This window comes from Otolemur garnettii, unplaced genomic scaffold, assembly GCF_000181295.1.
Source record: "Otolemur garnettii isolate 467f Iridium unplaced genomic scaffold, OtoGar3 scaffold00116, whole genome shotgun sequence".
NCBI lineage: Eukaryota > Metazoa > Chordata > Mammalia > Primates > Galagidae > Otolemur > Otolemur garnettii.
This window is the reverse complement of record NW_003852511.1, coordinates 5,724,659-5,745,739: the sequence shown is the minus strand read 5'-3', so window position 1 is coordinate 5,745,739 and position 21,081 is coordinate 5,724,659. Positions and strand designations below refer to the sequence as shown.

General features: G+C 43.3%; 1 protein-coding gene across 1 annotated transcript in view; it reads right to left on the bottom strand.

Moving 5' to 3' along the window:
• DEPDC5 (DEP domain containing 5) overlaps nt 1–21,081 on the bottom strand; it is a 150,109-nt gene that overhangs the window by 46,877 nt on the left and 82,151 nt on the right. The window contains exons 25-31 of the mRNA XM_023517676.1: nt 17,935–18,000; nt 14,947–15,103; nt 14,332–14,492; nt 9,408–9,525; nt 8,645–8,812; nt 7,198–7,417; nt 5,423–5,556 (exon numbers count right to left, since the gene is read on the bottom strand). Coding sequence (XP_023373444.1) covers nt 5,423–5,556; nt 7,198–7,417; nt 8,645–8,812; nt 9,408–9,525; nt 14,332–14,492; nt 14,947–15,103; nt 17,935–18,000 — 1,024 coding nt within the window. The remainder of the gene's footprint in view (nt 1–5,422; nt 5,557–7,197; nt 7,418–8,644; nt 8,813–9,407; nt 9,526–14,331; nt 14,493–14,946; nt 15,104–17,934; nt 18,001–21,081) is intronic.

Here is a 21,081-nt window from a genome sequence, read left to right as displayed (position 1 = left end):
GGCCAGTGTTCTTCCTATGTGGTGCTGTGTGCTTCTGCCTGCAGGCCTCTTTCTGGAGATGCTAGCTGCCACTGACGGTCTCCACTAGATTCATTCATTCATCAGAGACTACATGGAGTGATAGTCTGTCATTCCTTCTCCATTTATTAGATGGGATATTTTCAAAAGAGAAACTTCCCCCACACCAATCACTTGGTTAGTGTGAGGTATAATTCATAGAGGAAAGCAGAATAGATGCTTGATTCTCTCCCACCACACACACTGTGTCTCTTTCTATCATATCACAGAATGTCTTCCTCTGAGCCTCATCCACAAATGCACACAGTATCATTCTTTTGTACTTCCTGAAGGCTGTGATGGCAGGAAGGCTCTGATACTCCCAGAACCTCCTCAGAGGTCACCTGAAGAGCATGACAATCTACATGTACTAAGTTACCATCTGTGTGTAGCATGGATGAAGAAACAGGAATTTAGAGGTGAGGAAGACCCTGTCCTTGCCCTTGGAGGCTCCTTCTCTAATGTCTTGAGAAGAGGAGACTACCACAAAACAACCAGTTACAATGCAGACGTGAGAACATACATGAGGGTACACTGCCTTCTTCCAGGAGAGGGTCACCAGCCAGGCCTCCACAGAGCTTAATGGCATACACAAACTAGGCAGGCCTCACAAGGTAGACAGAAGGAAGACATAGCCTACCCAGAGGCAGGAAGAATAAAAACATGTAAATGCTCTTCATGAGCCTCTGCAGGTGGACAGGGTGCTGGGTCATGCTGTTGGCAAGCTTCCATCACAGAACTATGACCCACAAGCACACAGCAGAGCCACCCTGGACAAAACATGAACATCCATCTGCATGGGAGATATCTGTCTCTCTCTGCCCTACTCAGTTTTCATGAGACCATCTTCATCTGATAGAAGCAGAGCACCTCCCTGGCCAGCACTAGCTGCTTAGACAATTCCCACCAGTGATTATCAGGACATAGCTGAGACTACAGAGGCTCCTGTCTTCCATAGGAGCCTGACTAAATGTATATATATACAGATAAAGCTTGGAAGGGACCTGGAAGAAATAAACACAGTTATGGTGAAAAGGGAGGCCGATAGGTAAAATGTTAAAACCCTTTCATATTGCTATTCCATTACTTTCATAATAAATAAAATCAAACCTGCTTCATGCAGCAAAAGGAAAAGAAAAAAACACAAATAAAAAACTGCATAGGCCAGGTGCAGAGGGAGGCCAAGGTGGAAGGATCACTTGAGCTCAGGAGTTCTAGACCAGCCTAAGCAAGAATGAGACTCCATTTCTACTAAAATTAGAAAAACTAGCCAGGCATTGTGGCAAGCGCCTATAGTCCCAGCTACTCAGAGGCTGAGATAGGAGGATTGAGTTTGAGGTTGCTGTGAGTTAGGCTGATACCACAGCACTCTGGCATGGGCAACAGAGTGAGACTCTGTCTCAAAAAACCAAAAACGGCTCGGTGCCTATAGCTCAACCGGCTAAGGCGCCAGCCACGTACACCTAAGGTGGCGGGTTCGAATCCCCAGCCCGGACCCGCCAAACAACAATGATGGCTGCAACCAAAAAAAAGCCGGGCGTTGTGGCGGGCGTCTGTGATCCCAGCTACTTGGGAGGCGGAGGCAGGAGACTCGCTTGAGCCCAGGAGTTGGAGGTTGCTGTGAGCTGTAATGCCACGGCACTCTGCCCAGGGGGACAGCTTGAGGCTCTGTCTCAAAAAAAAAAAAAAAAAAAAAACCAAAAACAACAATAACAAAATCTATACTGTGGGAGCAAATATTACACAAAGGTCTGTCTCCTTCACTCTACATTCAGGCTTTAGAAAATACAAAATGTCAGCTGGGTGTGGTGGCTCATGCCTATAATCCTAGCACTTTGGGAGGCCAGAGCAGGTAGATCACCTGAGCTCATGAGTTTGAGACCAGCCTGAGCAAGAGCAAGACCCTGTCTCTAAAAATAGTTGGGTGCTATGGCAGGCACCTGTAGTCCCCAGCTACTTAGGAGGCTGAGGCAAAAGGATTGCTTGAGCCCTGAGCCTAAGAGTTTGGGGCTGCTGTGAGCTATGACACCACAGCACTTTACCAAGGATGACACAGTAAGACTATTCCTCAAAAAAAAGAAAAAGAAAACACAGCATGTCTCCCGGGAACAGTCAACTGAGGCAAAGAATGAGTCTCGGATCTCTTTGTCCTGCTCCTGCCAAAGGATTAGAAGAGTCATACCCTTTACACAAGGGGGACTACTACCACAAGATATCCTCATTTTTCCAGTCTGAGCAGAAAGAGGCTCCTTGGTGAGTACTAAACAATGACTTACAGACAAATTAAAATAAGATCCCTTCACCCCCAGCTTTACACCCCTCCCAGCAACATATGTTCCTTGTTCTCTTTTTCCAGTGGGAAAGGTCTATGATTAGTTACAGGGAAAACCTGTCACACAGAGTTTTGGGGTCTTTCCTTGGTTTGATAAAAATATATTCAAAAGAAGACCCAGTGTTCCCAACAATGAGCCCAAACTACCCTAACTTTCCTTCTCCCATTTGCCCCTCAACCCTGTAGATTGCTCATTCCTTCCTTTCCATTTCACCATCAGCCTGCGTCCAGCATTGGCTGCCTCTTGCTTGGACAAGTGGGAGCCTCCCAACAGGACCCTGCCTCCTGACACTGCCCACCAAGGTTTCCCACGTAGGAGGCTTATCTCTGAAAAACCCACCTCTACAAAAGACATTGATCAGAATTTCATGATTAAGGAATTGTCACAATTCTTAAGGTAAATTACAGTATCACAGGGTTTTTTAAAGAGTACTTATCTTTCAGAGTTATAGTCTGAAATATTACACATGAAGGGAGGTGATATGCTGGAGGTGGCAGGTTCAAACCCAGCCCCAGCCAAAAACTGCAATAAATAAATAAATAAAAGGGGTCAGGCACAGTGGCTCACACCTGCAATCCTAGCACTCTGGGAGGCCAAGGTGGGTGGATTGTTTGAGCTCAGGAGTTTGGGACCACCCTGAGCAAGACCAAGACCTTATCTCTACTAAAAACAGAAAAACTAGCTGGGCATTGTGGCCAGTGCCTGTAGTCCCAGTTACTCGGGAGGCTTAGGCAGGAGGATCACTTGAGTCCAAGAGTTTGAGGTTGCTGTAAGCTATGACACCATGGCACTCTACCCATGGTGACAGAATAAGACTCTGTCTCAACAGAAAACAAAAGGTGAACACAAGTGGGCTAGAACTGAAGCAAGATCAGCAAGATCAGCCATGAGTTGATAATCACTGAAGCTGGGTGATGGGTAAAGAGAAATTTATTATACCTGATCTGTATACATTTTATCTGTTTGAAATTTTCCAATAAAATAAAATAAATTTCCTAGGAATTCTTCGAAAAAGAGAATGTGTAAGGACAGCCTGGCATCTGACTTCCCACACTGCCTTTCCTATTGTATCTCCCGTGGTACCTTCTACTCACTCACTCAACATTACTTCCTGAAAGCCCAATGTGTGCAGGTTCCTGAAGGTATGACATAGACCCTCATGCCACACAGACAAGGTCTCATCTCCCCTAACATACTCTCTCCCAAACCTGTACGGGGAGGTACAGGAACAGCATCCTGTTCTCTATTGTTTAATAAATATCCATCTTACACGTACTATGTGCCAGGAACAACACGTAGCCTTTGCCCTCAGAGCACACAGTCAAGTCAGATAGAAGCAAAGTAATGACCTCAGCCCTCAGTAGAATATTGGTAGGCTCCCTGATGGACACAGGCTCTGGAATGCTGGCAAGCACAGAGGGAAACTTGCCCTAGCTGGGAGGACAAGAGGGGCAGAGAAGGATGCCCCCAAGGCAGGTCCCACCTGTGCATAGCAATGTTTTCTCTTTTCCCCAAGTCCCACCTCTCCCCTGTATAAATGCTTTACTTCCCGCAAAGCCAACTTAAAACCCCCCTCCAGGGACACTTCCCCCACCTTTCTAAGCAAGTGTGGTCCCACTGGAGGCCTGTCAAATATAGCACTTACCGTTCAGAAAGGGGGGCCACATGCCCAAATGTCTAGGGCAGCTGACCAGGCAGCATGACTGAGAACCAGAGGATGAAGCAGAGCCCTGCACCCCTTCTGAAATGCCAGCCCATCATGGCTGGGTGCAACTGTGGACCCAGTATTAAAAGAGCCTCTGCTACTTCAAACAAAGCTGGGTTTTAACATTATCTGATATAATTTTGCATTATAGTAGTCCCCTCTTTTCCATAGGGGCTATGTTCTAAGACCCCCAGCAGATCCCTAAAATCACAAAGAATATGAAGACATATCTATAATAAACGTTAATTTATAAATTAAGTGCAATAAAAGATTAACAACTAATAACAAAATAGAACAATTAAAATCATATTCTGTAATAAAAGTTATGTGAATATTAGCCAGTAGCAGTGGCTCACACCTGTAATCCTAGCACTCTGAGAGGCAGAGATGGATGGATTGCCTGAACTCACGGGTTCTAGACCAACCTGCAAGATCAAGACCCCATCTCTAAAAATAGCTGGGGGGGCACTGTAGCCCCAATTACTTGGGAGGCTGAGGCAATAGAACTGCTTGAGTCCAACGAGTTTGAGGTTGCTGTGAGTTATGATACCATGAGGGTGGCAAAGTAAGGCACTGTCTCGAAAAAAAAAACACATATAAAAATCTAGGTTTCTACATGAAATCTTCCTATTAAAAAAATCTAGCCCTGGGCGGCGCCTCTGGCTTAGTGAGTAGGGTGCCAGTACCATATACTGAGGGTGGCAGGTTCAAACCCAGCCCCAGCCAAACTTCAACAAACAAAAATAGCCAGGCATTGTGGTGGGCGCCTACAGGCCCAGCTACTCAGGAGGCAAGAGAATTGCTTAAGCCCAAGAGCATTGCTGTGAGGTTGCTCTGAGTTGTGACATCATGGCACTCTACCAAGGGTGACAAAGTGAGAGTCTGTCTCTTAGAAAAAAAAAAAATCTAGCCCAAATATGTTAAACAGGCAGTGCCTGTGGCTCAGCGAGGAGGGTGCCAGCCCCATATACTGAGGGTGGCGGGTTTGAACCAGGCCCCAGCCAAACTGCAACAACAACAAAAAATAAATAAATAAAAGTCTTTCAAAAAAAATAACCAAATATGTTAAACACACATTGTAGGCTAAATAGGACTACAGTTCAAATTAAGATCCAGATTAATTTGAGTTTATAATTTCTGATCTATTTCATGTTATTTGACACTTACCAGGTATTAGTCTAGCTTTCTTTCCATGTAAATGTCATCTACTTAATTACAGGATCCTCACAGAAGGAAATCCTATTTCACCCTAATCACAGGAATGGTGCACTAAAAAGCCTGATGGTCTGTGAGGTGGGGACAAGTCACCCTCCCAGCAGGTACTTACTTCTGAGTGGCCTCCATCTCCAGCAGGGCAGACAGAGCTGAGGTTCCCTTCTTCCCAACCGGAGGGCCAGCTGACTCAAGAGTGTGTGTGGGAAGAGGCCCAGTCATCTGCAAGCCTTTCATTGTGGCCCCTTTCTAAACAGAGAAGAGGAGACAAGGCCATCACCACAAGTGGGGGCTTTCTTAGTGGAAGCCACGTACACCCAGCACCTGCTACTGTGTCCTCGGTCAGTCTCTGGGAAGCCAATGAATAGAGTCAAGGAACATAGGCTCTTGTATTTAGTAAATGACAGAAAACTGCTTTTCACTCACTGCCTATTGGACTGAAAGTAAACTGCCTCTTTGTGCACTATTTCATTTTACCCCCACCACAGATCCATAAAGTAGATGACATTGTCCCTATTTTATAGAAAATGAAACTGAGGCTCAGACAACATTAAGCAATTTTCCCTAAATCCCACTGGAACTAGAATTCAAACTCCACTGACCTCCCTTCAAAACCAAAGTTCTTTCCACTATGCAAGTTCCCCTGGAAATATTCCTAATCATAAGTGATACTGTGTACAAGAGGCAGCTGGTGTGGGAGGAAGAATCTTGAACTTGAGGTTAAAAACAACAAAGTAAGGAGGACACAGCTGATGATGAAACACTACCCAGCAATAAAAAAGAATGAACTCCAAGTACACATGACAACTCAGAAGAACCTCAAAGCATTATGCTGACTGAAAGGAGGCAGCCCCAAAAGCTTACATATTGTATAATTCCATTTTCTATGGTATTTGGAAAAAAAACAGAACAGACTGGTAGTTGCCAGGGGTTAGAGATAGGGAAGAATGTGACTAGGAAGTGTAGCATGAAGGAATTTTTGTGAAGTGATGGAACTACTCTATATCCTGATTGTGCTGGTGGCAACAAGAATACATATATCTATTAAAATTCATAGGCCTGGCTCGGCGCCTATTGCTCAACCGGCTAAGGCACCAGCCACGTACACCTAAGGTGGCGGGTTCGAATCCCCAGCCCGGACCCGCCAAACAACAATGACGGCTGCAACCAAAAAATAGCCGGGCGTTGTGGCGGGCGCCTGTGGTCCCAGCTACTTGGGAGGCGGAGGCAAGAGACTCGCTTGAGCCCAGGAGTAGGAGGTTGCTGTGAGCTGTAATGCCTTGGCACTCTACCCAGGGGGACAGCTTGAGGCTCTGTCTCAAAAAAAAAAAATTCATAGGCCTGTACACATATACACATACACTTACACGAGTGTCAATTACACTATTCGTTAATTAAAACAAAACAAAACCAAGCTAAATCCCAGATCTGCTCATCATTAGCTGGGACGTATTCTGACACCCAAATGAACCTCAGTCTCCCCACTGGGCAGCATGTGATTGAAATGAGGCAAAAGGGTGCTAGAAACTCTAAAAGATACAAGAGTAAATAAGGATTGCTGCTGTTGGACTCCTGAGAGTCTAGCAATTCAGTACCAAATCACACAAGCAGCTGCATTTGAGACTGGGTCTCACTTGGGGAGCAGCTCATTAAGGCTCTGTCCTCAGGCAGAGAGGGGTGGCTCAAAGCCAGAGAACACTGCCCAGTTGCTGTCTGCAATAATCCCTCCCTCTGTCATCCTGCAATGGAGAAGAACATAATGTTTTGGATTTAAGATAAACACTGGGAAGTTGTGGAATAAATAAACTAGCTGAAGACCCCGAGATAGAAGGAGGCTGATCCTGCATCCCAGACCATGCCCGTGTTCCAGAGAGGGAAGGAGGCCCTCACCCGCATCATGCGATCTGACCGATGCCGCCTGCGGATCCGATTCAAGCCTTCCACAAAGCGGATAAAACCATCCAGAAGTTGCCACTCGTCCTCATCAGCACGAGGTCTGTCCCCATAGATGTCGCAGTGTACCTCCCCTTCTGTGATGCGCTTGGTGGCAGTGACACAGGCTGGCAGCAGCAGAAAGCGGGTCCTCCAGAACTTCAGGGACTCAATTAAGCTACAGAAGACCACAGAAAACACAGGGTGGTGGTGAGAAACAGGAGCTGAGGGAAGTACACCAAATGAACACTCCCATGAGGGTCTATATCCCTAAGAGCATGTATTCATCTGATACTACAGCTCATGGCTTTATTGAAAAGGTAATTTCTGAAGGAAGACCACAAAGGTGGCTTTTGCTTTAATCTCAGAGATGTCAGAATGCTTCTGTGTACTCAGGCCAATGAAGTTGTGGTATTCTATCTCCACAATCATAAATCACACATAAAAATCAAACTTTGAAAATGAGATACCACAAAGCTACCAGCCAACGAGCAAGGAAACCATTAAGAACGTGATCTGCACTGACACGTGTATCAGGTAGCCCATCATTACGGAGTGCTGTTTTGTTGTCCTCAATTGCAGTGAAATATATGTAAGAAAATCTACTTTAACCAGGTTTTTTTTTTTGAGAGTCTCACTGTGTTGCCCTTGGTAGAGTGCTGTGGCATCACAGCAACCTCAAACTTTTGGGCTTAAGCGATTCTCTTGTCTCAGCCTCCCAAATAGCTGGGACTACAGGTGCCCGCCACAATGCCTGCTATTTATTTTTGTTGTTGTTGTTGCAGTTGTCATTGCTGTTCAGCTGGCCCAGACTGGGTTTGAATCCGCCAGCCTCATTGTATGTGGCTGGAGCTCTACCCACTGAGCACAGGCACTGCCATTTGCTGTCGTTTTTAGAGACAGAGTCTCACTCCATCACCCAGAGTAGAGTGCCATGGCATCATCATAGCTCACAGCAACCTCAAACTCTAGGGCTCAAGTGATCCTTTTACCTCAGCCTCCCAAGTAGCTGGGACTACAGGCACACACCAAAATGCATGGCTAGTTTTTCTATTTTTAGTAGTGATGAGGTTTTGCTGGTCTCAAACTCCTGAGCTCAAATGATCCACCCACCTCAGCCTCCCAGATTGCTAGGATTACAGATGTGAGCCACCATGCCTGGCTGACTTTAACGAGTTCTAAATGGATGATTCAGTGGCATTTAAGTACATTCACACAGTTGTGTGAACATCTCCACTATCCATCCCATGACTGAGTTTCTAACCCAATGCAGAAGTACTTTTGTTCTTCCATTTTTTCCCCCAAAACAGACATCATTTTGCCATCCGAAAAAAAGGACAGAAAGTGTTAAAATATACATATGCTCAAGGTCACAAGGATGGAAAGCCAAAGCCCACTCTCTGACCTGAAGTCCTCGGAGCCTGCAGAACAGATATACTGATCTAAGTAATTCCATTTGTACTCCTCCAGCCGTTCGTGGGAGAATTCCACCCAACAGGATACAAACTCTGAGTCTGAGTGGGAAGGGCAGAGGCTATAGGTGTAGTGGATCTGGGCAGATTCATAAGGGTACCTGAAAATAAAAGGCAGGCCCAAAAGGTCAAAAAGAGAATTTTGTCCAACCCTCCTTTACTTTTTCTGTCTCTACATACCTTGCACCATTCTTGGTATTCAACCCTTAACTGTAGTAACCAACTCATCCCAGGGAACTGTAATGGAAATTTCTCAGATTTTCTTAAACTTTTGCATTCTTTTCTCCTCAGATCCTTTTTCTTTTAAATTTATGTATATTCATGGGGTATAAGAGCAATTGTTACATTAATATATTGTATTATCTCCTCATATTCTTAATTGTTATATTAATTATATTATATATATAATTAATTATTCTTAATTGTTATATTCTTATTGTTATATTCTTAATTGTCATATTCTTATCTCCTCATATTCTTGTTCTAGTCATGCTTCATCATTACAAGATGAATTGAAACCCCTTTGGAAGTAGGTAAGCTAAAACCCTAAAATAATTCCAGAAAACAAAACAAAAACTCTAAGAGAAAAAACAATTGCTCAACTTCCCTGGTTTAAAATATGTACCATACCCACACTGCAGTATGCTGACATAGTCCAGGACAGTAGCTGAAGACTTTAAACATCCCAGAACTCACTTGGGAAGGTACCGTGTCACTGTGATCATCTTATCCTTCAGTGTCACTTTGTGGAAAGTTCTGCCCATACTCAGCCAATACTGGTCCTCTTCCTCAGGGCGGTTTCGGGAAACAAGACCTAACAGAGAAAAAAAATAATTTCCTCCATCTGGTTGAGGCTCATTCCTAGAACAGGCAATTGCTTCTCATTCACACAGATTCAGAGTGGCCTTGTCATCTGACTTTGCTCTTATTGTGTAGATGCTGCCTAGCTCTTTAAAACTAAACACCATGACTTCAATCAAGTTGCAGAGTTCTGATGCAGAGATACTTGAAGTTGATGTGGAAATTGTCAAATAGTCTGTGACTATCAAGACCATGGTAGAAGATGTGGGAATGGATGATGAAGGAGATGACAACCCTGCTCCTCTACCAAATGTTAGTGTAGCAATATTAAAACAGGTTGTTCAGTGGTGCACCCACCACAAGGATGACCTGCCCCCCCCCCACCAAGGATGTTTGAGAATAAAGAAGAGAGAACAAGAGTGTGGTGCCTCACACTTGTAATCCTAGCACTCTGGGAAGCCGAGGCAGGTGGATTGCCTGAGCTCATGAGTTCAAGACCAGCCTGAGCAAGAGTGAGTCCCTGCCTCTAAAAATAGCCAGGCGTTGTGGTGGGCACCTGTAGTCCTAGCTACTCAGGAGGCTGAGGCAAGAGAATTACTTGAGCCCAAGAGTTTGCGGTTGCTGTGAGCTATGATGCCACAGCATTCTACCAAGGGCAACAAAGTTAGACTCTATCTCAAAAAAATAAAAAAGAAAAAAAAGTGAACAATGAGATCCCTGTTTAGATCTAAGAATTCCTGAAAATTCATAAAGATTGAGGAAAGGAGAAATAGAAGGGGCAACATTTTTCTTTTAAAGGGCAGTTTCATGAAAGAAAGCTATACTTGGTTTAAAAAAAAAAGTCCTAAGGTTGGCTTATTTTTCTGTAATGAAACCAACCAGCAAAAGCCTGAGGGTGCTGATAGTACCTAGATAATAGTCTCAAAGCTGAACAACCTGATGTTCAAATGTTAGTAGGCTAAGAGGTGACTGTAAAACGAAAATGGAACTCCACTCCACCCAAGCACAGATGCCCACCAAGGTATGTGAGGTCCTCACCCCAGGGTGGCAGCCAACTTAGCTTTCTGGCCTTAACTCCCATCACAACCACACTGCTATATATTTGCTGCCATTTCCTTCCTCTAAACATTTTCTTGGGTTGCTTCCACTGCCTTCTCATCCTTGAAATCCTATTGATCACTTAAAGTCACCACCAAGCTACTTTCTCCAGAAAACTGTTAAACCGTACCAGCAGTCTGAATTCTACCTTGTACATATATGTGTGTCTCTTACATCCTTATAAACTGAAAGTTCCAGGAAGCCAAGACCCAAGTGTTGTTTAGTTGTTCATCTTTTTAAAAATATTTTTTGAGACAGGGCCTCACCAAGTCACTCTAGGCTAGAGTGCAGTGGCATCAACATAACTCACTGCAGCCTTGAACTTCTAGGCTTAAACAATGCTTCTGTCTCAGCCTTCCACGTAGCTGGGACTATAGGCATATGCCACTATGCCCAGCTAATTTTTAAAATTTTTTTAGAAACATAATCTCATTATGTTTCCCAGGCTGGTCTTGAACTCCTGGCCTCAAGTGATCCTCCTACCTCCTGAGTTGCTGAGAGTACTGGCCTGAGCCACTGTGCTCAGCTTCAGATATTTAAACAATATTAGTTGAATGGAATTGAACACAGGAAAGAGGAAAATAATGAGGAATCAAGAAAATGACAAGTATTCAAGAGAGTAACAATTATGCCTTGAAGAACTGAGCCAAGCCAAAATCCCCTTGATTTAGAAATGAAATGCAGTCCTAAGAGACACTAGCACAGAGGCAGGCGGCATGGGAGTGGTCAGGAGGAGAGAGGACAAATAGAGGCTAGAAGAATCTTTACTGTGAATATGGAAATTTCCCAGATGATGCCAAGGGGGTAGCAAGTCAGATACGTATAAGTAAGAGGTTGGCCCTTGATCAGGGGACTAAGTTAATCCTTAGCTCTTTTGTTTGCCAGCTGTGTGATTTTGGACACCAAATCTTTCTGAGTCTCACTTTCTGCAAGTAGAAAGAAAGTATGCCCTCAAATGTGTTGTACCCTAGTTATTCCTGTTTTTATCCTGCACAGTATTCTTCATAATCTATGATCAAATATATACTTGCGGTTTATTAGTTTAACATCCATCTCACACAGTAGACTACAAACTCCAAGGGTAGGGGTAATGCTGTTCTATTCCCTACTGGAACAGGGCCTGCTCACATTCAGTATTTAATACATCTGTGAAGAGTGAATAGCACAGGCTTGGTTATGATGCAACTTTTCCAGTAATTATAACAACAATGGCCCCATTTCAGTTACTACAGAAATAACAGAGAGTAAATTTATCAAAGGAGAAAAATAATAGGCAAGTAGCCTCTGGTCAGCTAGCCATGACATTAAGCTCACAAATCAGCCAGAGAAAAGCAAGTGGGCCACCTGGATAGGACCAGTGACACTAAATAAGAATTCATTCCACTATTCTTGGGATAAATAACAAAATCCTGCATATTGTCCTGTGAGGCCTATGTCCCCTGAAATCTGGAGGCACATCTCTGGCTCACTCCTTGCGCTCCATCACATCAGTTTTCTCTTTGGTGCCTAGAAAATGTCAAAATGCCTCCTGCCACAGGGCCTTTGCACAAACCAATTCCTCAGCCTTGCAAGCTCTTCCTTTCTATTCCCACTCCCCACTCTCAACCTATAAGTACTTCCAGTCTAAGCTCAAACATCATCTCCTTCAGGAAGCTGTCTCTAATCCTCTAGACCAAATCAGGCCATGTATTAAATATTCTCACAGTCCTTGACTTTTCCCTCACAGTCTGTATCACAACATGTAATTATATTTCATAGTTTGACTAATGTTAGTTTTCCCCTCTGGGCTATAAATCCCTGCCCACAGCAGAAGCTTCAAAGACAATGTTGAATAAATGAGTGAACGAATGAATTTGATTACTTTTTATTTTTTTTAGACAAGAGTCTCAGTCACCCTGGGGTTGAGTGTCATGGTGTCATAGCTCACAGCAACCTCAAACAATCCTCTTGTTTCAGCCTTCCCAGTAGCTGGGACCACAGGGACCAGCCACAATGCCTGCTTAGTTTTTTTTCTATTTTTAATAGAGACGGGGGTGGGGGGTGGGGAGGTGGGTCTCACTCTTGCTCAGGCTGGTCTCTGACTCCTGAGCTCAAGCAATCCACCCACCTCGGCCTCCCAGAGTGCTGAAATTATACACATGAGCCACCATGCCTGGCCTGAATTCATCCCTTTATTGACCTGATCTATATAGTTGGATCAGGTGGATCAGGTGACCACAGTCAGCCAGGCACTGTGATTTCCACTAGAAAGGATATAAAGATGAACTGGAAGTAGTATGGGGGCTTGAAAAGGTTAATATTCAGTAGGGTCCAGAGTATGAATAGAAAGCAATGTGCATTAAAAGTCACAAGGTAGGTGGCACCTGTGGCTCAAAAGGGTAGGATGCCGATCCCATATGTTGGAGGTGGCAAGTTCAAAACCCAGCCCCGGCCAAAAAAAAAAAAAAGTCACAAGGTACAGGGGCAGCACCTGTGGCTCAAAGGAGTAGGGCACTGGCCCCATATGCCAAAGGTGGTGGGTTTAAACCCAGCCCCGGCCAAAAACTGCAAAAAAAAAAAAAAAAAAGTCACAAGGTGCTTTCAAAAACAACCAGGAAGGAGTCCAAAGCTTTATCTGTAAACAAAAGGACCTGACCTGGATGACCACTAAGCTCCCCCTAACAGGTCCACACTTATCTGATTCTCTGACCAGAGGAGCTTTCATGGAGCCAAAGATGCTATCTGAGATTTAGTCAGGTGATTAAGGGAATGTGGGGGTCTTGTTAGCAGTAATGAGAAACCAAAAGACTAAAGAAAGCTCATTAATTGTTCCAGAAGTGAGTACTGCTTTCTAATTCCAGGCACCCACACACTTAATTCTCTGTGTTAGACTTATTTTTAAAGAATGCTCCAGCAGCTGGCTATAATTCAATTAGCATTACCAATACTGTCACTTATTATCCTCTGCCACTCACGATGACCCATTCTTGCTTCAAGTCACTAAGCTTCAGTGACCAACAAGAGAAAGATAAATCCAGAACAGAAAAAAAAGAACAAGTGTAAACTTCAGGTTTAAGCAATATCTAAGAACCTGCCATATGCAAGAGATAGTATTATTAATAATTAAATACAGCTTTCTAGGTTTAAAATATTCACTATATACTTAGTTCAGTTTTTACTCAGCTCACTGCTGCTCCTAAGTGTTGTTCAAGCCAAGCTGTACCATCCCTGAATTTGGTCATATCTTCTTCCTTAAAAGGAGAATTGTAGGCTGGGTGCTGTGGCTCACGCCTATAATCCTAGCATTCTGGGAGGCCAAGGCGGGTGGATTGCCTGAGCTCACAAGTTTGAGACCAGCCTGAGCAAGAGTAAGATGCCGTCTCTGAAAATAGCCAGGCAATGTGGTGGCCACCTGTAGTTCCAGCTACTTGGAAAGCTGAGGCAAGAGAACAGCTTGAGCCCAAGAGTTTGAGGTTGCTATGAACTATGATGCCACAGTACTCTACCAAGGGTGACCAGGTGAGACTTTGTCTCAAAAAAAATACAAGAAGAGTTATAAATTAAAGAGAGTGTTCAAGATAATCTATGCCACATGGAGACGTCATTCCTCATGTAAAATAATATTTGGAAGGAAAAATTTTATGTTGAAACAATTACTCCTAAATTCATCTACTCCCTTGAAAACCTATTCCCACAAATTTACAAGAAAAGAAAAAATGTAAGTCCAAGGAGAAAAACTCACCTCGGCTATAGAGTGGGCTACTGCTCAGCGGAGGTGGGACAGTGGAGTTGGGTTTCTGTGCCTTGGGCTGCACTATGATTTGATACCCCTGCATGAGACGCTGGCAAATGAATTCTTCAAACACCTGCTGGGCCGTCATCTGTACACCCTCCTCGTCCCTCCTAAAAAACAGATGATTGCTCAGATGGATGCCTGGCCTTGCGCAGTGACACTTAAGAGTACACTGTCCCATCCTCTTCTTGGCTTTATCCCTGATAACCATTCCAGGGCAGTTCATAAAACTCACAATTTGTAAGCTGTTTGGGGGAGAAGTGATCAGCACAAAGAGGTAGGAAAAAAGGCAGGTAAATGCTCAAATGAGTAAAATAGATCATCTCAAAAAAGGAGATCAAATTTAATATGACTGAAATAACTGCATTAGAAGATATGAGAACCATCAATGAGTAGAAATTTTTAATGTCAACACAACTCCAAGGAAATGAATAGTTCTTGCATCATAACATCTCCCAATTATAAAAGGACGCAGGTTTGCAAATTCAGTGTTCCAATGTGTATGTCGGGATATACCCAGAACCTTCACAAATCAAGGTGAGTGTCTTTTTCTCTGAGACTGACCTGTCCATATCTGCTTCCGGGAGGAGATCATAACAGCCCTCTGTGTAGTCGTTCTGGAGGCCCTGGCGGTCAGGGAAGTAGTCGGTGGTGAGGGGGAGGCACGCCGGAGTAGTGAGAGACTTCCAGTCCACTCCAACTGTGCAACAGAAGCCTGGCACTACAGGGGGAGCAGACAGTGTCAGAACTGCCTCGTGTAACAGGGGAAAAGGTACGTGTGGTCACCATGGCAGGTTTGGGACATGGGGCAAGGAGAGGAAAGGGAAAGAAGTGGGGAGAAGTCCATGGTAAAGGGTGATAAAATTGTCAGGATAGGGAGGGAGAAGAGGAAAGGGGGTAGGGGAAAAAGAGAAAGAAAGAAACAGAATTTGTTAGACAATGCAGTGCACATGCTTATCCAATCCCATCATGCAAATGGAATTCACAGCTGGTATGTTTCATTTTCTGCTGATTGTGAGCTACAGCTGCAATGCGGGTGAGGTTGCTGCAGGGCAGGCAGAGTTACACATTGTGGAAGCAAATCAACATTCCAAGAGCAGATGAAAGGCTCAAGCCTGGGACTCTCCTAAGGACTGCAGAGTGGCTGGGTGGGGAAAGGAGCAGAGCTCAGCCTGATTTGGGAGCAAACAGCACACAGTAGCAGAAATAAGGAAGACTTCCAGAATCACCAAAGTAACAGATCTAAAAAGTAGGAGAAAAAGTCTAGGGCAGATGCCTGGGAATGTTACAAGGCCAGAACTTCAAGAGACAGAGTTCAATAATCCAGAAATGAAAGCTGCAATCAGCAGAGTGGGCCTGACCACACAGGTCTGTCTGGAACTGCCTGCCCTTCACTTAAAGCAGAGTTTCTCAACCTTAGCAACTATGGGCATTCTGAGCTAAGTCAGTCTTTGCTGGAGAATCAGGAATGCTGTCCTGGGCCCTGTAAGATGCTGAGCAGCATTGCTCACTGGATTCTACTCACTAGATGCTAGTGGCATCCCCTAGTTGAGAAGACCAGAAAAGTCTGCTGATATTGACACATGTCCCCTGGGGGGCAAAATCCTCTCCAGTTGATAATTATTGAGTTAAAGTAATAGGGCAGTTATCTGTTTAACTAATTTAAGTGAAGATTATCTTTTAAATCTCTAAGAGGGAATAAATAAAGCCAAAAATTCTATGCCTTTTTGTCTCTGAGCCCTGAGCAGGATACTCGTATAGGTAAATGGCCTACAATGTGCTGTAGCCCCTGTTGCCTCAGTACCCCTCACATCGCCCTCACATCAAAGAAGAAAACTTGGGTCATAAGTCACAGTAGGAAGACGTGTCATGCAACACTACTGACTTGGTGAAGATGATTTAACCTGAAATGGGCTTAACTCCATAGCCTATACAGGTCTTGTTAACTCATTAATACTTCAGGAATTCTAAACATAGCCCAGAATGGCCTAATCACCTCAATCTTCCTATATGGCAGACAAGAAGGTGAGCTTGCTCTTATTTCCTGCCTAGAATTAGGAACACAAAGTAGATACCTGATCATAACCCCAGATGCAGAAAACAGCTAAATTATCGTGTGCTCTCTTAAGATCATTCTGGCCCTCATCATCTTACTTACCCTTGGGATTATAAAAACCACGTAGAAATGTTCACTACTGGGCATACACCAAAAACCAGGATTCAAATCCTTAGTCCAAAATCCCATGATGAGAAAGGTTCCTGATTCTAAGTTTAATGATGTTCTATCTTTGGGAAAAGAACTCAGCCTCTTTTCTAACTTTGGTATCTTCTGGTTCTGAAAAGTAGGCCCTTCGGGAAGTTCCACTTCAGAACCACTAGAATAACAATGATGAACACGGGTAACAAAATCCACTAGAGGGGTTGTAGAGAAATAGGCTCATCTATTCATTGCTTTCTGGAAAATAATCTGCCAATCATACTTTGGGGCCTATAATCCAAGGACATGAACTAAAAGAAAAAGGAAAAAACAATGCACCCAGTGTGCCACGTATTACACCTGCATTATATGCTATCACTAAAAAATGGGAAACCATCCAAATGGTCACCAGTAAGAAAGGACTATTGAAACCAGGATATAGTAATGTGCTGGTATATATCACCATTACAAATAACTAAAAGGATGCCAGGCTTGGTGGCTCACACCTGTAATCCCAGCACTTTGGGAGGCCGAGGCAGATGGATTGCTTGAACTCAGGAGTTTAAGACCAGCTTGAGCAAGAGTAAAACCCTGTCTCTAAAAATAGCCAGGCATTGAGGTAGGCGTCTATAGTCCCAGCTACTTGGGAAGCTGAGGCAAGAGAATAGCTTGAGCCCAAGAGTTTGAGGTGCTGTGAGCTATGATGCCACAGCACTCTACTGGGGTGACAAAGTGAGACTCTGTCTCAAAAAAAAGAAATGACAAAAGAGAGACCTGAAGAAACAGAAAGGATTATTTGTTAATCTTAAGTGGGGACAAAAAGACTCAGCAATACTTATCCACTAGTCACAGCTATGTAAAATACAAAGTTTATTAGGTGATAGGATTTTTTCTGCTATTTTGGTACTATAGATATTTAGATGTTCTCTTACAGCACAGCTACTCAAATAGACAAGGATGATCAAAATGAACATAAATGAGCCAAATGTTTTCAATTACAGGAGTGTAGAGGGTTCCAGTAATGGCCTATCACTTCTTTCCAACTTTTTCCCCAGAGATACTATAAAGCATTTAAAGACTAAGCCAGCTCTCTAGTGGTATAAGAACATTGAGGGAAATGTGTCACCCTTCCCATGCATTTCTGAATCACATTTCATTCAGCATCACCCCCTTCCCCCACTTCCCATCAGAGTCCAAAGTGTCCTCTTTCACCACATCACCTTCCCATACCCCAGAAATGTGTAGACTTCCAGACCATTCTCTTCCCACAAGGCTTCCTCTTGCTTCCTCAGACTCTGATCACTTCCCACCCCCTCTGCCCACTCCCACTTCCCTAGTCAACTGACTCCTCTTACTTGGTTCTGGAGAGGTAGAAACATTGTCCTCTAGAGAATCCTTATTCTGGGTCCTAGGATTCATACCTATGGAAAGACAAAAATAGCTTTTCTTAATAAGGCTTATTCTGCAAAAAAATTCTGACCAATTATGGTTAAGAAAGGCCAAAATCATAGCTAAAACTAAAAATGTGAGCCAAATGTAAATTCTGTGCTGAGTATGTCCCATAGCACAGAATAATCAATCAAAGAAAAATGATCAATCTAAAATTTAGAAGTGAGCTTAGGCACAGTGACTCACGCCTGAATCCTAGTACTTTGGGAGACCAAGGTGGGAGGATTTCTTCAGGGCAGAAGTTTAAGATCAGCCTGGGTAATAGTGAGACCCTGTATCTACCAAAAATTTTTTTTTAAATTTTTTTGAGACAGAGTCTCAAGCTGTGGCCCTGGGTAGAGTGCAATGGCTTTTCTTGGGCTCAAGCGATCCTCTTGCCTCAGTATTTCTATTTTTAGTAGAGATGGGGATCTTGCCTTTGCTCAGGCTGGTCTTGAACCCATGAGCTCAAGCAATCCACCCACCTCAGCCTCCAAGAGTGCTAGGATTACAAGCGTGAGCCACCGCGCCTGGCCAAAAAAATTTCTTTTAAATTAGCAAGGCATGGTGGTATGTGCCTGTAGTCCCAGCTACTCATGAAGCGGAGGCAGAAGGATCACTTGAGCCCAAGGAGTTGGAGGCTTCAATGAGGTATAATGATGCTACTACTGCACTCTAACTTGGGCAATAGAATGAGACTCTTATTTCAAAAGAAAAAGAAAGAACAACAGAACTTGGAAGTAAGCAGAACTTTAATACAATGTTACTAATATCATTCTTTGTCAAAATAAACCTCCCCCCACCCAACTAACTCATCACTTATTTTAAGAAAATATAGACATCTTACTTAGGCTGGGCACAGTGGCTCACACCTGTAAATCCCAGCACTCTCGGAGGCCAAGGCAGGTGGACTGCCTGAGCTCACAGATTTCAGACCAGCCTGAGCAAGAACGAGACCCCATCTCTAAAAATAGACAGGTGTTGTGGCAGGCACCTGTAGTCCCAGCTACTTAGGAGGATGAGGCAAGAGAATTGCTTGAGCCCAAGAGTTTGAGGTTGCCGTGAGCTGTGATGCCACAGCACTTTACCGAGGACAGCAAAGTAAGACCCTGTCTCAAAAAAAAAGAAGAAAGAAAATAGAGATCTTGAAGTCATTTCAACTAATTACAGAAATTTCCCCCTCCCAGGATATTAGGGGGTACACATGCTTTATTTATATATATACTTTGTTTTCTGCACAAATTGAGTAAAGGTTATAAGTATGCCCTTCACCCAGAAAGTATACACCATACCCAACAGGTATGAATTTACCCATCCTCTCTTTCCTAGAGCAATCTTTAGCAAATATAAAACGACCTATTTAAATTAAGTCCACTCATCAGCCATCCTTATCTTCTAGAATTTTCTTCTCCAAATCATGACTTTCTGGACTAAGTCCAAAACTCACTACTTTAACAGAAAAAGAACAATTTTTACCTATTAGTAGGCTAAAAGGAAAAACGGAGATTCTTTGAAATGCAACTTATTGACTAAAATAAAAGACCTATCTTGTTAAGTGTCCCTTCTTGTTAAGAGTCCTTTTGTTAAGTATTTCTAATAAGTAAAACACAAACTTAATGGAAAATTGGGATATAAAAAGAACTGGAAAGATTCTTATAAAACTGTCAACAGCAGCTATCTCCAAAAAGAAAGCTGGAGAAGGAGGCAGGAAGTAATAAAGAACTTATACTTTTTACTTTAAATAATGTTGTATCATCTGAATCTTTTATAATAAAAAAAATTTATAAATGCCTTATGAAATCTTTAAAAATATAAGCTACAGCCTGGGTGAAAGCACTTGCAGATCACACATCTGGCAAAGGACTTATATCCAGAATATAGAGAACTCTCAAAACTCAAGAGCCAAAAAATAAACAACCCAATGAGAAAATGAACAAAAGACTCAGACACTTCACCAAACATCATATATAAAAGGCAGATAAGCACATAAAAAGATGCTTAACATCTGGTCATTAGGGAAGTAGGATATTAAAATCACAGTGACACACTATTACATGCCTCTCTGAACAACTGAAATGACTGATCATGCCAAGTACTGGCAAGGATATGGAACAACTGTAATCCTTATACATTGCTGATAGGAATGTAAAATGGTGTACCATGTTGGAAAACAGTTTTAGCAAAGATTTACCATTTGACCCAGAAATCATAATCCTAGAAATTTATATAAGAGAAGTGAAAACTTAAGTTTATACTTAACTTTGTTCACACGAAATTATGTAAATGTTTATAAAGAAACCTTACTCACAGTCACCAAAACCTGGGGACAGGTTTTGACTTTCAGCCAGTGAGAGGATAAACAAATTATAGTACGTCTCTACAATGGAATACTATTCAGTAATATGAAGTAACAAACTACTGGTGTATGCAATAACTCAGATGAATCTCAAATGCAGTATGTTCCATGAAAGAAGCTTAGACTCAAAAGCTGCATCTACTACATGGCTTTATGTACGTGACACGCAGAGAAAGGCAATACCATAGGGGCTGAGAACAGATCCGAGGTTCCCAGCAGATGGAGTGGGGTTGAGTACAAAGGAATAGCACAAGGGGGTGATGGGAATGTTTTCTATCTTGATGTGTTTGTTGGTAGATATGGAGCTCTGTGCATTTGTCAAAACTCATAGAACTGGCTGAGTTCAATGGCTCAAACCTCTAAACCTAGCACTCTGAGAGGCCAAGGAGGGAGGATTGTTTGAGCTCAGAGTTTAAGACCAGCCTGAGTTAAGAGTGAAACTCCATCTTTACTAAAAAAATAGAAAATTGTCTGGGCTTCTCAGTGTGTGCCTGTAGTCTAGCTACTTGGGAAGCTGAGGCAGGAAGAATGCTTGACCACAGAAGTTTTTTTGTTGTTGTTTGTTTGTTTTTCTTTTTTTTTTGAGACAGAGCCTCAAGCTGTTCCCCTGGGTAGAGTGCCGTGGCATCACAGTTCACAGCAACCTCCAACTCCTGGGCTCAAGTGAGTCTCCTGCCTCCACCTCCCAAGTAGCTGGGACCACAGGTGCCTGCCACAA